This window comes from Hyperolius riggenbachi, chromosome 1, assembly GCF_040937935.1.
Source record: "Hyperolius riggenbachi isolate aHypRig1 chromosome 1, aHypRig1.pri, whole genome shotgun sequence".
Lineage (NCBI taxonomy): Eukaryota > Metazoa > Chordata > Amphibia > Anura > Hyperoliidae > Hyperolius > Hyperolius riggenbachi.
The window spans coordinates 300,777,811-300,793,535 of record NC_090646.1 but is presented as its reverse complement, the minus strand read 5'-3'; the positions used below and the strand labels follow the sequence as shown (position 1 = coordinate 300,793,535).

The following is a 15,725-nucleotide window of genomic DNA, read 5'->3' as shown; positions in this document are numbered from 1 at the left end:
CTCCTATACAATATACGGAGCAGCCGGCGGGGACACGCGTGTCCCCGAGAGTCGTTCGTTGCGGTAGGGGAATCCTGCAGAGCGGGTGCTGGCAGAAGCAATGTCTGCAGCTCCCCGCTCTGCTTCCCCTGCCGCGACAAACGACTCTCCGGGACACGCATGTCCCCGGCTGCTCCGTATTGTATCGGAGGCGGGAGGAGGAGAGGAGGCAGTGCGAAAGCCGGCAGCTTCATCTATTACATTGCCGCCGGCTATATTTAATTAAATTAACCAACTTGTAATACATTTGGCCGCAGCGAGACGGCCGTAAAATACATTGTAACTTAGTGTAATCATTCCATTTCTAACATTGGCCGCTGCGCTGCGGCCACTTCGCACATTGGCCGGCCAGAACCCGAAGTGGCTGGCCAGAACGGGAAGTGGCCATACTTCGGGTTCTGGCCGTAACATACATATACACATATATATATATATATATATATATATATATATATATATATATATATATATATATATATATATATATATATATATATATATAATATTTTTTTTCCAAAATCTGTCCTCTCAACTCTCCTACTGCCCACTAAACTACAGACATTCTTCATCTTTTACAGAATTCACCAGTGCTTGCTTAATATTGCTGAAAAAGATTGCCCAAAGCAGTAATGCCATGATATCGTTTCTTACAAGACTTTCTTATGGCCACAGTTGAAATTTTGCTCTGTGATGTCTAATAGGTGTTACAAGCAGTCTTCACAGGGCTTTATGGCACAGTGAACTCCATATGCCACTTTAAAGAAATATGCTGGGCTACCTATCACACAATATCAACGTTCATATCCTGGGGTGCTTTTCCAGAAGAAATAAAACCTTTACATACACTGACTTTCCCCCTTGTGACTTTAATGAGTTATAAAAAAATAATTTTGCTTTTGGTTCTACTTTTTCTCTACCATGCTATAAACTGTAGCAGCAATAACTTATTGATAAAGCTGCTTCTCTTTGCTAGAAGACAGTCTTTCCACCAAAAAGAAATTACAGTATAAATTTGCGACATTTCTAATGTCTATTTTCTTGCATATCTTTTCCAGATTCACATCAGTAATTTGCAGTCCTCTGTTATAATAATCCGCATTTTCCATGATCTACGTCGAAGAGAGCCAGTATGGAAACCTCTGCATGACTGGGTAGGACAATGGGGAATATAAAAATAAATTTAAAAATGTATGTATGAATATGAAAATGTTTCAAAAAGTGAAGCAGGCACCATCTATAGTATAAAGTTTTTTTTTTTTTATTGCAGTAGTAACAAATAGATGTACAATGCAATGTTTGTCAAGCTACACCATATCCACAAAAGAGAATAGCTCTAAAACCTTGCATTGTACTCATATTCATGTTAATTGTGCAATAAGCTATAGCTGGTGCCTGCTTAAAGGGGACCTGAAGCGAGAGGTATTAGAGGCTGCCATATTTATTTCATTTTAAGCAATACCAGTTGCCTGGCTGTCCTGCTGATCCTCTGCCTCCATTTTAGTGATAGACCCTGAACAAGCATGCAGCAGTCCAGGTGTTTCTGACATTGTCAGATCTGACAAAATAAGCTGCATTATTATTAGTTATTATTATTAACTTATCTGTATGTTTTTGAGATGTGGCAGAAAGCCAGAGTGCCCTCTGTAAACCCACGCATGCTAGTTTCTGGTGTAATTCATACACTACTGCAGCCACGTATACCAGTAGGGCTGCCAGGCAACTGGTATTGTTTTTAAAGGAACCCTGAGCAATAAAAAAATAAATGAAATCTGTACTTACCTGAGGCTTCCTCCAGCCCCCACCGTAGGCTGTGAGGTCCCCCGGCGTCCTCCTGGATCCTCTCCCGGTCCTGCTGCAGACTTCAGTACCGGCGACACCCAGGCCGAGTGGCGGCCTGGCACTTCCCTAACACTGAAGTTACGCGTCATCAGGCCGGCATGACAGTCCTGCGCATGCGCGTTTCAGAGTTAGAAAACTGCAAATGCACAGTACTGTCATGCTGGCCCATAGACCTGAAACAGGATAAACAGACATCTTTGGGTGAATGTAGACCAGGAGACAAGGTGATGCTTGCCGCTGCATTAGGGGCAAGGTACCTGGAATGGATTACTGTATTTTTCATACTAAGACACACCTGATCATAAGGCACACCTAGGTTTGAAAGAGGAAAACAAGAAAAAAAATTTTTTTAACTTTTATCCCCTGCCCTGTGTCACTACCTGTCCTTAGTGATACGAGACAATTATTAGGGTGTAAGCTCCTGAGGACAGTTGATGGCATAAGGCAGGGATTAGACTGTAAGCTCCTGTGCACAGTAGCATCAGACAAGGGAGTTATGGCCAATATCCCTGGCAGTCTAGTAGTCCCTGGGCTCTCTGCCTTCCCATCTCCTTTACAGTATTATGTCCCCAGGTTTTCCTCTCAGTAACATCTGTGTATTTCACTCACTCTCCCCATAGTGGTTGCGGGTCTCCTGTGTCCACTGGCAAGCATACTTTAGTATTGTAGCTTCAGGGTCATGACCTGACGCTTCCTGCCTAACTCTGCATTGGAGGGAGGGAAGCGAGGATCTAATGCTTGGGCATACACTGCGTCGAGGAAGGCTTATCAATCAAGCCTGATGACTCGATTGATAATAGCCGACGTGTCCGATCACCGCGGCGGGTGGATACCGCACTCGATCCTCGTGGGCGAACAATGGTAAAAATGAAAGGCAGATAAGGAAGTGCCCGGGGGGCTGAGTGGGAATCGATCCACGCGGACGAGCGGTGATGCGCCTGCATCGAGCCGCTGGCTTGTTGCCGGCCCATAATCTAACCGTCTATGCCCAGCATAACACTGCACCGGAGAGAGGAAAGCCCCAGGGACATAATGCTGCAAGGGGGAATCAAAGAAGGTGAGCCTGGGGATCACTAGACTGCCAGGGATATCGGATGGCACAGACTGTCAGTTGTCTCATTCACATCATAAGAAGCACTAACCTTTCCCTCCTTTGGGGGGGGCGGGGGGGGAGGGTGCGAACATTTCTGTATATAGAACTCCAATTTGCCAAGCTGAATACATTTCTTAGATAGTATTGCTATTTCACCAATTTGAATTTTAACTTACCTGGTATTGCTCTACATTATCTTTTTAATGCTTGATAGTAAACCATTTTGTTTGTGCCCTCTTTAGGCCTTGGAAGTGATCATTGAAAAGACATTAAGATCAGCGTCCATGCCTCTGTCACCTGCAGATGCCACACGAAGAGTTCTGGAGTGTATTGCTTTTGGAGTTCTTCTTCCTGGTTAGTCCAAGAAATGTTCTTAATTTTGTTTGCTTGTACCCTTCTATTTCATTTATGCATGAATGTATTTTTCAAAATGTGGTCTATCCAGCCATATTTTGAAACGTATTGATTAGATTTCTTTGTCTGGCATGGTAATTGATAAGGCAGCAGGTGTTTGAACATTAGCTATTTTTAAATCGCTAGTTTATATAGATATATATGAAAAAAAAACCTTAACTTTCTGAGAAAGATTTTGTTTAGAGGTATAACCCACTATAGTACTCTTACTCTGTTGTGGATAGCTCAAAAGACAAAAATAAAATATCTGGATATGCATACATGTTTTTTTTTTATCTGTATTGTATTTTTCTTAGATGGCCCAGGGCTACAAGATCCCTGTAAGAAAGAGCCCTGTGATGTTTTAGAGTTGTTAACCAATCAAGAACGTGAAGACATAACTGCAAATGCACAGGTTTGATACTGGAGTCTGCATTATGTATTTTATTTCTTTTTAAGCAATTGCATTTTCATGTAGTTCTGATAGTTGGCTTCCAAGCCCTGCCCCAGTCTTCAGGACATTCCATATTGTCTTATCACACATTTGGGACATTCTGGGCAGAGGTAGATGCAAGGTTAAGCTACTGTGCAATTTAACCAAAAGAATCCATACTCGGATTCAAATAACGAAGGAGTATTAGTATGTGTAACACAGTGATAACTAAACACACAATGTGAGTCTCCATTAGATGGCATCATAGAAATGAGACTAGCAGGCAAGCTAAAGATGAATCCTGGCAGCACAAACAGGTGAGTGGACACTGCTGTGCACCACCATGGCAAAGGACCAATGCGAATCAGCAATAGAGAGTAGAAGATTTTGCACTGTGAACAGCTTATTCATGCAATAATAGTGCATAATGCATACGTATGGTTCATCAGCAATAAGTGACATAAAATGTGATTGTAAGCTTGCAAGGTCAGGGACCTCCTCCTAGTGTTAATTCTTTTGATGAAATTAACCATATGAACATACACAGGTATTGGTGATGTCTCAAACCACTCATCAACAATGTTTGTATTTAGATTTCTGAATGTCCTGATTGTACAGCATTTTAAACCTCATGCATCTACAGGGGACATTTCTCAAGAGTGTCTGAGAAAAAAATATTGGTAGGTTTAGAAATCCATGCAGAACTGTCTCAGACATCTTAAAGTGGACCTGAACTCAGAACTCCTCTCTTCTATAAAAGCACAACAGCATAATAACCTTTAAACGAAAACATGTCTTTGTTACAGCTGATACAAATCCTAAAATAAATCTGCACTGTTTCTACTTCCTGATTCATGGATGGCCCTCATACTATGTGGAAGTGGTAAAATTGATCAGTGATTGGCCATTCAAAATTGGATGTGTGTGCACCTTAAGTGCTTCCACTGCGATCTTAATTCTACTCCATGCACTGCAAACATATGCAACCATCATTCATGCAAAACTACCCAGCGTGGACCGCCTTGCTCAACTATATTTGAATGGCACTTATTAGGCCTTTTTTTCAGTTTTATTAAATTTGTTATGGAAAACACCAGTAGTTAGAAACAGAGAAGGGAATTTTTTCTCTGTGGTTACATCTAGAGAGGAAAATGTTAATTAGATACTTAATGGTACCTCAGTAGACTTAGTATGACTGGGACTGGAGGCATAGGTACATTTTAACCACTTCAAAACTAAGGGATTTTTATCCTAGAGCAATTTTCACCTGTCAGCGCGACTCCCTTCCATTAATTTCAATACATTTCTCACTACTTATCTCACCAAAATAATTTTTACCTTGTTTTTTGTTTTTTCCGCAAACTAGGCTTTTTGGGTGTGATTTTTTTTTTCCAGTACTTATTTGATTATTATTTAAAATGTACAGTAGCAAGAAAAAGTATGTGAATCCTTTGGATTATATGGATTTCTGCACAAATTGCTCATAAAATGTGGTCTGATCTTCATCTAAGTCACAACAATAGACAATCACATTCTGCTTAAAGGGAACCAGAGACGAGGCACCCTTGTGTATTTTACCATATATATCAGTAAGAACATTAGAGAAAACACCATGCTCTCTGTTTCATCCTCACTGCTAAAAGTGTCTATCAGCTGTGATAAGAATCCCGGACTGAGCATTCAGTCTGGCTTTGCTGGGAATAATTATAGCTGAGTTATTATAGCAGAGCCACAAGGGGGCAGGCTTGGGCTTGAAAAGACACCAGAGAAGAGACTCTGCTATAATCTTGTGCTCAGTGGAGGATTCTTATCAGAGGTGATAACAGTCAGATTAAACAGAGAACAATGAAACAAAGAGCAGATTAGGTGTTTACTGTCATGTTCCCGCTGATTTATAATTTAAAATACAAGAGGGTGCTTCATCTCTGGTTCTCTTTAAACTAATACAAAACAAATAATTGAATGTTTCCATGTTTTTATTGAACTCACCATATAAACATTCACAGTGTGGAAAAAGTATGTGAACCCTTGGATTTAATAACGGATCGAAACTCCTTTGGCAGCAATAACTTCAACCTAACGTTTCATGTAGTTGCAGATCAGATGTGCAGAATGGTCAGGAGTAATTCTTGACCATTCATCTTTACATAACTGTTTCAGCTCAGCAATATTCTTGGGATGTCTACTGTGAATCGCTTTCTTGAGATCATGACACAGCATCTCAATAGGGTTGAGGTCAGGACTCTAATGGCTCATACACACTGGTACGGCTGTCGCCGCAACCACGTGGCACGCGCGTGTTGCAGCGACAGGTCGCCTGTGTGTATGACGCGCGCGCCCCGAACCGTCGCCCGTCGGAGTTGTCGCCAGGTGATTGACATGTTCAATCGCCGGCTACAGCTGTCGCCGCAACTGTCGCTAGTCCGCGTGTGTATGCAGACTAGCGACAGGAAACACAATGCAAGTGAATGGAGCATCCGGCCGGGGGATGCTCCATTCACAGACAGCTTCCGCCGCGTCTCTGCCTTTCTGGCGAGATGTGTGGATAGCTGTCGCCGCCAGGGAGCTTTCGCTCCCTGGTCCCTTGTAGCCATGCAACGGGGATGTAGCTTAACTGGGCACCTCCAGAAGGCGTATTTTCTTATTTTTTTCCTTTTCTGTTTAAGCCATCCTGTTGTTGATTTACTTCTATGATTTGGGCTGTTGTTGCAACACCCATCTTCTGCTAAGCTTCAGCTGGTGGACAGATAGCCTTAAGTTCTCCTGCAAAATGTCTTGATAAATTTGGGAATTCATTTTTCCTTCGATGGTAGCAATCCGTCCAGGCCCTAATGCTGCAAATCAGCCCCAAACCAGGATTCCCCCACCACCATACTTAACCGTTGGCATGAGGTTTTGATGTTGGTATGCTGTGCCTCTTTTTCACCATACATAGGCCTCAATTCACTAAGCTTTATCAAACACTTTATCAAATGTTTGATAATTTACTTCCTGAGTAAAATCTAATTTTGAATTCACTAAGGTGTTATAGATTTATTGAACATTTTATTAATAAAACATTCGATAAATTTATAACACTTTTCTGAATTCAAAATTAGATTTTACTCTTTAGGTAAATTATTGTTCGATAAAGTGTTTAATAAAGCTCAGTGAATTGAGGCCTATTGGTGTCATCTGTCCACAGAATATTTTGCCAGTACTGCTGTGGAACATCCAGGTGCTCTTTTGCAAGCAATGTTTTTTTTTGGCTCTTTAGTAATAGCTTCTGCACCAATGGAATTAGATGTGCAGGGATCCACTTTGGAGTAACAAGTGCTTGCAAACACTCCACACGATCCGCACCATCAAAAAAGTCCACTTTATTCAATCCATTAAATACACGTTAAAATCCATGTAGTTAAGTATCTGATGACACACAGGCGTTTCGGACTAGATCAGTCCTTTCTTATTTCTTATACTTCTGTTCTCTAGCTGATAAGGTTTACACCGTATCACTGGTTTTTGTCACAGACTATTCGGGATTTACTGCCTACATTCACTCCCCTATTGTTTATGCTGTCTTTCTATTGGTGAATGACTCAACATGCAAATGCATTTATTTAAATTAGTCAGGTCTCTATGTGATCCACCAACCTACTATATAAGTAGGGCTTTTTAGCAGTGATGTGCAATGTGGGTGCCCTACGATTTGACAACGGACTGATATAGTCCGAAACGCCTGTGCGTCATCAGATACTTACCTACATGGATTTTAACAAAGTGTACTTTTTTGATGGTGTGGATCATGTGCAATGTTTTTTGGGGACAGCAGTTGCTTCCTCTGGTATCCTCTCATGAACTCCATTCTTTTTTACATAATCTTTATTTTTCCAAAAATTTATTTTACAAAACTGTACACAAATTCTTATTCAATATTAAAAGAGCTTTACTTATCGCAGCAAGTATAGATTCCAACTCATTCAGAGAAGAGCCACTTACTTATTCCCCTCACTCCTACGCCTATGATATAATTTATCCCAGTTCCAGACCTCTCTCATGGCTCAAAATCGACTCTAGCGTTGCTTCAACGCTTCAGTTTGATTCTATTCAAATCTAATCTTGCTATAGTGCTACTCCCTCTGGGGCTCCCTTCTTTCTCCTCAGTTTACTAGGTGGGAGCTCTGAGGTTTAGATCTCTATTACCATAGCAGTCACTCTTCCCATTCATATATACTCACCCTCATCACCTCCATCTTTCATCTCTCTGTCACATTCACACACAAAAGGAAAAAAAAAAATTCACCAGAACCATCACACAGCACACACTCAGAAACCTCTCCTTCCCCACTCCCCCTGGGAGGGCCTGGGCCAGGCCAAAAGGCCCATCTCTCTAAGGTACATGTCGACAAGTATAGCCAAATGTCAGAGGGACCCTACTCCGCCAGGGTTTGTGCATAACCTTCCGTGTTTTTGAATGCTATCCATTGAGCCCACGTTTTCCGGAACCTCTCCGATTGACCATGCCTCATGAGAGAAAGATCCTCCGTTTTCATAGTTTCCTCTACCTCCCGAATCCAATCGTCTATTTTGGGGGGTTCAGCTGCCTTCCATCTTCTAGTAATTAGTATCTTAATTGCATTAAGCAAGTGCCTCTAGAGCATATTTTTATACTTCTTAGTACTCCATGGATTAACATGTAACGGATAGAAAGCGTGGTCGTCAAGGCAGTCCTCTCCCATTATTCTACTCATATAGCCCCTAAGTTTCTTCAAGAAATCCTTTAACTCACACTCCGAAAATATGCGGAGGATCGCGCCCTTTGCCCTATTGCACCGCCAGCAGCACGTAGGTGAAGCCCTTGGAAACATCTTGTTTAGCCTATCTGGTGTCATATACCACCTTGTGAGGAACTTGTTTCCTGGGTTTTAGATGCCATTGAAGATCTATGGGCGAACAATAGAACCTTTCTCCACTGTTCATCTGAGAAAATCTTATTTAGGTCCCTCTCCCATTTAGTCCTAATGTAACCTGCCGGGTTTGCCTCCTCATTTAGGATAGCATAAATTCTCAAGAGAGAACCTCTAGAGGTCCCCTGTACTCTACAAAGCTCCTCAAAAGGGGTGAGGTCTCTTGAGAAATCTTTCCGTTTACCCAATGATAGCAAATAGTGCCTGAACTGAATCAGGCTCCATTCATCCAGCCGAGGGGTTCCTAACTGCAACTCGATTTGTTGTCGAGGGATCCACTCTCCCCCCCTCCACTAAGTGCATAGCCCTCATATCATGTATCTCCTTCCACTGTGGGGGCCCTCCTCCCATTGCACCCCGAACCAACCCCGGGTTCCCCACCAAGAGGACAAGCGGTGAGGGACAGGGTGAAACGCCTGCACGTCCTCTATACTTACCAAAAATATTAAGTGTAGAAGCTACCAGTGTACCTGCCAAATGCTTTATTTTAGGCTTGTTGTCAATCCATGTTATATTACATATAGGGTAGTTTAACAGCTCCTGTTCCATTCCCACCCATTGTTTGGTCTCCCCGTGTCGTGACCAATCCACTATTCAGGTCAATACTGCGGCCGCATGGTATTATCTGACATTAGGCGCGGCCAAGCCACCATTTTCTTTGTTCGCATATAGCAGCGTGGCCCTAACTCGGGTTTTTTTCCCCTCCAAATAAACCTTGAGAACATTCTTTTAATCTGTTGAAAAAAAATGTGGGGAAAGGGCAATCGGTACCGTCTGGAATAGGTATAGCAGCTTCGGCATAACTGTCATCTTCAGGATACTCTCTCCCTAACCACAAAAAGGTACCCGCCTCCCATCCCTCCACATCTCTGCCCAAATTCTCCAGGACTGGTAGGAAGTTTATTTGATACATTTCCTTAATCGAGGGTGTGAGCCATATACCCAAATACTTCAGTCCCTTCTGGGCCCATCTAAATGGAAAATTTTGACCAATAGATGCTATCGTATCCTGGCTCAGACCCACCGCCATTGCTTCACATTTACTATAGTTGATCTTAAAGTTTGAAACTTCCCCATATATGGAGAATTCCTGCAACAGATTGGGCAGAGAGACACGGGGGGTCCTTAAAAAAAAAAAAAAAAAACAGCAAGTCTGCATAAGCTGCCACCTTATGACTAGACTTGGGCATAGCTCTTCCCTGGATTCCACCACTGTTTCTAATGGAGCACAGTAGGGGTTCCAGAGAGAGGGCGAATATGAGGGGGGAGAGGGGGCACCCCTATCGGGTTCCATTCCTTATTGGGGAGGTCTCAGAAGAGACCACATTTACCCCTACCCTCGCCACCGGGGTTGAGTATAGAGTTTGTAGATTCACCCTCTCACCACCACTCACCAGGTCAGTAGTCTTGACCTGTAGGCCGGTGCAGGTCCCCAGCAGGTACACCACTCCTGCTAAACCACACTGTAGATAATAGAAATCGGAGACCGCACTCAGGCTTTTTCAACCCCTGTATTCAAAGGAAACCAAGCATGACAAAATACACGACATGTTTCGGGCGTCGCCCTTCCTCAAGCGACGCCCGAAACATGTCGTGTATTTTGTCATGCTTGGTTTCCTGTGAATACAGGGGTTGAAAAAGCCTTCTGAGTGCGGTCTCTGATTTCTATGATCTACGGGGTTGAGTATAGGGCCATAATTCTATCTCTCATCCTCCCTCTAATCCCAGTATGCTGCAGCGTCTGATCAATAAAGTCCGAGCCCACCCTGTCAAATGCCTTCTCTGCATCAGTCGACGACAACAGGGTGGGCTGGCACTGGGTCCTGGCCCATTCAATTAGATTCAATGCCCTGATGGTGTTCTCTCGCTTCCCTTGTTGGCACAAAGCCTACTTGATCTAAGTGTATAACTTTGGCAATCAACCCTGATAGCCTGTTGGCGATCATCTTTGCATATATTTTAATCTCAGCATTAAGCAATGAAATCGGCCTATAGCTACCATAGAGCATCGCGTCTTTGCCCTCTTTAGGGATTACTACTATATCGGATCTTAGTAGGTCCTGTGAGAAAGTATGGCCATCTGTATCTGCAGCCCCGACTCCATTAAAAAACCTCAGCATCTGGGGGGCAAGGATATCAAAAAACTCTTTGTAGTACTCAGCTCCTAGCCCATCAGGGCCAGGAGCCTTGTTAGCTGGGGACTGTTGTATCGCCTTTTTTAACTCTTCACCAGAGAAGAGTCTCCAGACTCTCTATATCTTCCGTCGGTATCGTGGGCATTTGGGAATTTCATATGTATTCCTTTATTTTCTGTAGTCTTTGCTCTCTGGGGTGTATCCCCGGCTTCTCTATATCATAAAAATTCCCATAGAAGTCCCTAAAAACCCGCGCAATAGACTCGCTTCGTGTATGTCTCACCTGGGTACTCCCCAATATCTGGGGGATATATAGTTCCCTCTGCTGCTTTTTGAGTGCCTTTGCCAGGATTTTCCCAGGCTTATTCCCATATTCTTACCATACCCTCCTACACCTAGCTGCCATTTCTTTTGATTTTTGGAACAGGAGCATTTTCAGCTTCTCTCTTTCCTCCTCAAGTTCCTCATATAGAGCCGGGGAGGGTTTACACTTATGTTTTTTTATCCAATTCCTGCACTCTATTCCATGCCCCCACCATTGCTTTAGAGCACTCTTTTTTTTTGCGTCTAGCCCCTTCCCTTATAAAAACACCCCTTACTACACATTTATGTGCCTCCCATAAAGTACATATTTTAGTCCCCTCTAAATCATTTTCAGCAAAATAATTTTTCAGTTCCGTGCCAACAATAGAAGCTACCCCCCAATCGTACAGTAATGCTTTAAGTCTCCATCTAAATAGGGGTCTGTGCTGACCATCTGAGAACAGGTCCAAGAACACTGGAGCATGATCAGACACAGCAGCAGTACCAATACCCGAACTAAGACTCTCAGAAAGCAGATCGTGGGACACGAAAAAATTATCTATCCTAGTATAGGACTTATGCAAAGATGAAAAAAAAAAAAGTATAGTCTCTGTCCAGGGGATGCTGTACCCGCCAAATGTCCACCAACTGCTGGCGGTGCAATAAGGCTCTAGCCAGAGCTTTCCTCGACATGAAAGACCTGCCTGTTGAAGTGTCCAGCTCAGGATCTAAAACAAAGTTCAGATCTCTCCCCAATATGATGCTCCCTTCCCCAAAATTCTCTTGTCTCTAAGAACTGTTCTAAATATCTATTTTGCCCTTCGTTGGGGAAGTATACCGAACCCATTGTCAGCTTTGCTCCAACCAGGGCCGGATTTGTACTTTTTACCGCCCAAGGCCCACTACCTTCAGCCGCCCCATGACAACAACGGGATTAGGATTTAGAGTTTTTGGACATAGGATATTAGGGTTAGGTATTTACAAAATAAAAAAGTAATTAGTGGAGATTAACGGCTAGGGCTTTTGGAAATTTAGGGTGAGGCTAGGCATTGGAGAATAGGATTATGGAAAAAAGGTTAAAATTAAAGTGGCGTTGAGATGGTACACTGGGCTTTATTTATACTTACCTGGGACTTCCTTCAGCCCCATAAGCACTGTCTGGCCTCCCTCGCCGTCCTCTTCAGCCCCTCAATTTATGCAGTATGCCTCCCGGATATCCGTCTGGCAGTGCTCTTCTGCGCAAGCGCAGCTCAGCAGCATGTACACCCCTCCTTGCGCTACCACGGCCAGGAGCATTCTGCACAGGATACTCCCGAGGACAAGAGCGTTGCAGGGTCACGCGCATTGCAGGGGATTACTGGGAGCCATATCGCTAGAACGGAGGGGCCAATGAGGACGGCGAAGGAGGCCACAGTGCTCATGGGGTTGAAGGAAGCCCCAGGTAAGTATAAATAAAGCCCAGTGTAGTCAGGTTAGAGATTCTGACCAAAAGATTAGGGTAATTCAATTGACTGAGGACATTGACTATGTTCTCTGTAAAGTGCTGCAGAAGGTATCAGTGCTATATAAATACATAATAATAATAATATGGTAGACATTAGACTATAACTATGGTAGGGATTATAGTTTGAGCTCCTCTGAGGACAGTCAGTGACATGACTATGTTCTCTGTAATGTGCTGCAGGAGATGTCAGTGCTATATAAATACATAATAATAATAATATGGGAGGACATTTGACTATGGTAGGATTAGAGTGTGAGCTCCGCTGAGGACAGTCAGTGACATGACTATGTACTCTGTAATGTGCTGCAGAAGATGTCAGTGCTATATAAATACATAATAATAATATGGGAGGACATTAGACTAGGACTATGGTAGGATTAGAGTGTGAGCTCCTCTGAGGACAGTCAGTGACATGACTACGTAATATGTAAAGTGCTGCAGGAGATGTCAGTGCTGTATAAATACATAACAATATGGTACAACATTAGATTATGACTGTAGTAGGATTTAGAATGTGAGCTTCTTTGAGGATAGTCAGTAAAAGGGCTATGCACTCTGTACAAGATGTCAGCACTATAAAAACACACAAAAATATTTTCATAGTACATCAGAATAGGATTATGGTACATAATAATCTAGCAGGACATTAGACTGACTATAATAATAAAAAAAGAATACCCCATACAGTATATGAATAGCTTTGTGTGTGAAGGTGAAAGGGAAATGACTGTGGGAGAAAGGCAAGAAGTGTTAGAAGCTAGCTAGCAGGACAGGGGGGGGGGGGGGAGGGGGACGACAGGCAGCCGTGTTATAGCAGCTTCAGAGGTCACAGGTTCCGGGGGAGAGGAAGGAGACAGCTGGTCACTCAGGACTCCACAACAGCGTAAGGTAAAGTGTGCAGAATGCCTGCAGTTCTGCACACACAATTCTCCCTCCTCAATCCTCACTGAGCTGATTCCATGCCTAGTTGCCTAATGCCTACCAGTCTGCCACAGTGCCACTACTGCTGGCTTCTTCCTCCTCCTCCCTCCTCGGCTCAAATCTCCCGGCTTGTCTCTTCTCAGTCCCGCCCCCCACTGTCAGGAGGGAAGGAGAGGGGCGCTCTGCTCCGTGCTGTGCAGCATGCAGTGGGGACTGGAGGACAGCGTGGCAGTAGACAGCTGATCTGCTGCCGGTGTGGGACATCCGCCCCAGCTCTCCTGTCGGCAGGTTTCCGGCCTAGGCGGCCTGTGCGGAAATCCGGCCATGGCTCCAACTGAATTGTCCTAGAGACCAGGAGGGCAGAACCTCAGACCTTAGTGGGCTGCGGGATACTACAATATACATGTGGGTAAGCTCTATCTCTCATGGTCGGGGTCCCCTTCAGCGAAAAATGTGTCTCCTGGAAGCAAGCAATACCTATATGATGTTTAAGATACCTGAATAGTGCCATGCGTTTTTCCGGTGTATTCAGGCCCCTGACATTTAGTGACATCATCTTAATTCTTGTCCTGTTTTACCTGTCTCTTTGAGCCAGCTTTGGACCTGCTGAGCCGGGGGGGTTCCCACTCCCATCTACACCCAGTGCAAACCCACCGTCTTCCTACTATTCTCTCACCCCCACACACCACCCCCTAAAAGTGTGCCAGTCATACTCCGAGCCACGGGATGGGGGGGGGGGGTCAGCCAACCCAAACCTCCCCCCCGCGGCACCACCAAATCTCCTGTGCTGTCTACCCTCCTATATGTATGAATATGTCACAACCACTCCAAACTCCCTATATCCTATACTCCATCCTTGTGTTGGCCCCCACTCAGCGGGCCCGCCTAGTATTACCCACATGTGAGATCTCTCCCACCACCCCAATCCCCCCACCCCACTCAAAAAGAAAAAAAAATTAAACATGTCTCATAGTTCACTCAATCCTCCTATAATACTTATGTGCAGTCACCCTAGGTCAGTCTCCAGACTAATCCTCTTTGTGCATACTCGTGAAAACACTCTTTATATTATCTCTTTATACAACTTATTTATATCCACATGTAATTGAACCACATCTTTTATACCTTTGTAATACCGCCCCCCACCCTATGAACAATCTTCCCACTTCCCATCACATGTAAAATGCAACCAAGTGTACCCCCCCACCTCATGTCCACCGGGATAATCTCAATGCTTCCGATTCCAATCAGAGCGAAATAGCGGCAAAACAAAAGACAAGAACAACAAAAACAAGAAAAAAAAAATCAAACAGCATGTCAACGATTCAAAAGATTAGGCTAATCAATTCTGAATTATTCTATAGAAGCAGTAGTCTTCGGCCTCTGAGGGACAGCCATGTATATACTCTCTGGGGTCCAGTCTGGTAGAGCTGCCTTATCCAAGCCCAATTTATGACAGAAGTCTGCAACATCATTAGGGTGTCTTAGGATCACAAAGGTTTGTCCCTTCCTTGCCACCAACTGGAACAGCGCTACTTAAAAGTGCCTACCTGCAAAAGAGTGCAAGCCCCACTTGTGGGATAAAATACACACCTAGCATACACATGATCCTCAAGGTGCGTTTGCAGTTTCTGGGGGGGGGGGGGGGGGGCTCAGCGCACCTCTGATTCGAGGCCATTCGGAGGTGGCCTGGTGATGCGCTGATCCACTTTTTGCGCAATTTTCAATTTTCGATTTTACTTGATTAGCCACACCCAGGCTATGCATATACATAGGTTAGGATTTGGTTAGTGTTAGGTCCCCTCCCATGGAGAATTGACTTCTTCGCAGTGGGAGGGACGAGTACTTAATAGGTTGCATGCAAGCTGTTACGGAAACCAACATCCTCCAGTGGTAGACAGGTCATGTGTATGCTAGGTGTGTATTTTAGCCCACAAGTGGGGCTTGCACTCTTTTGCAGGTAGACACTTGTCTGTTTTTAAGTAGCGCTGTTCATTTCCTTGCCATGTACTTTCTCCATTTACAGACCATTTTTCTTATCGTAGACTGATGAACTGCAAGGCTTTTGGAGGTACTTTAAAGCAGTAGGATTAGCCATACTATGCCAGGGGGGAAAAAA

General features: G+C 43.9%; 1 protein-coding gene across 2 annotated transcripts in view; it reads left to right on the top strand.

Annotated features, from left to right (window-relative positions):
- Window positions 1-15,725, top strand: part of ZFR2 (zinc finger RNA binding protein 2) — a 246,077-nt gene that overhangs the window by 210,520 nt on the left and 19,832 nt on the right. For both annotated transcript variants that reach the window (XM_068233784.1, XM_068233785.1), the window contains exons 15-17: window positions 1,095-1,190; window positions 3,214-3,325; window positions 3,682-3,779. In XM_068233784.1, the coding sequence (XP_068089885.1) occupies window positions 1,095-1,190; window positions 3,214-3,325; window positions 3,682-3,779 (306 nt within the window). The remainder of the gene's footprint in view (window positions 1-1,094; window positions 1,191-3,213; window positions 3,326-3,681; window positions 3,780-15,725) is intronic.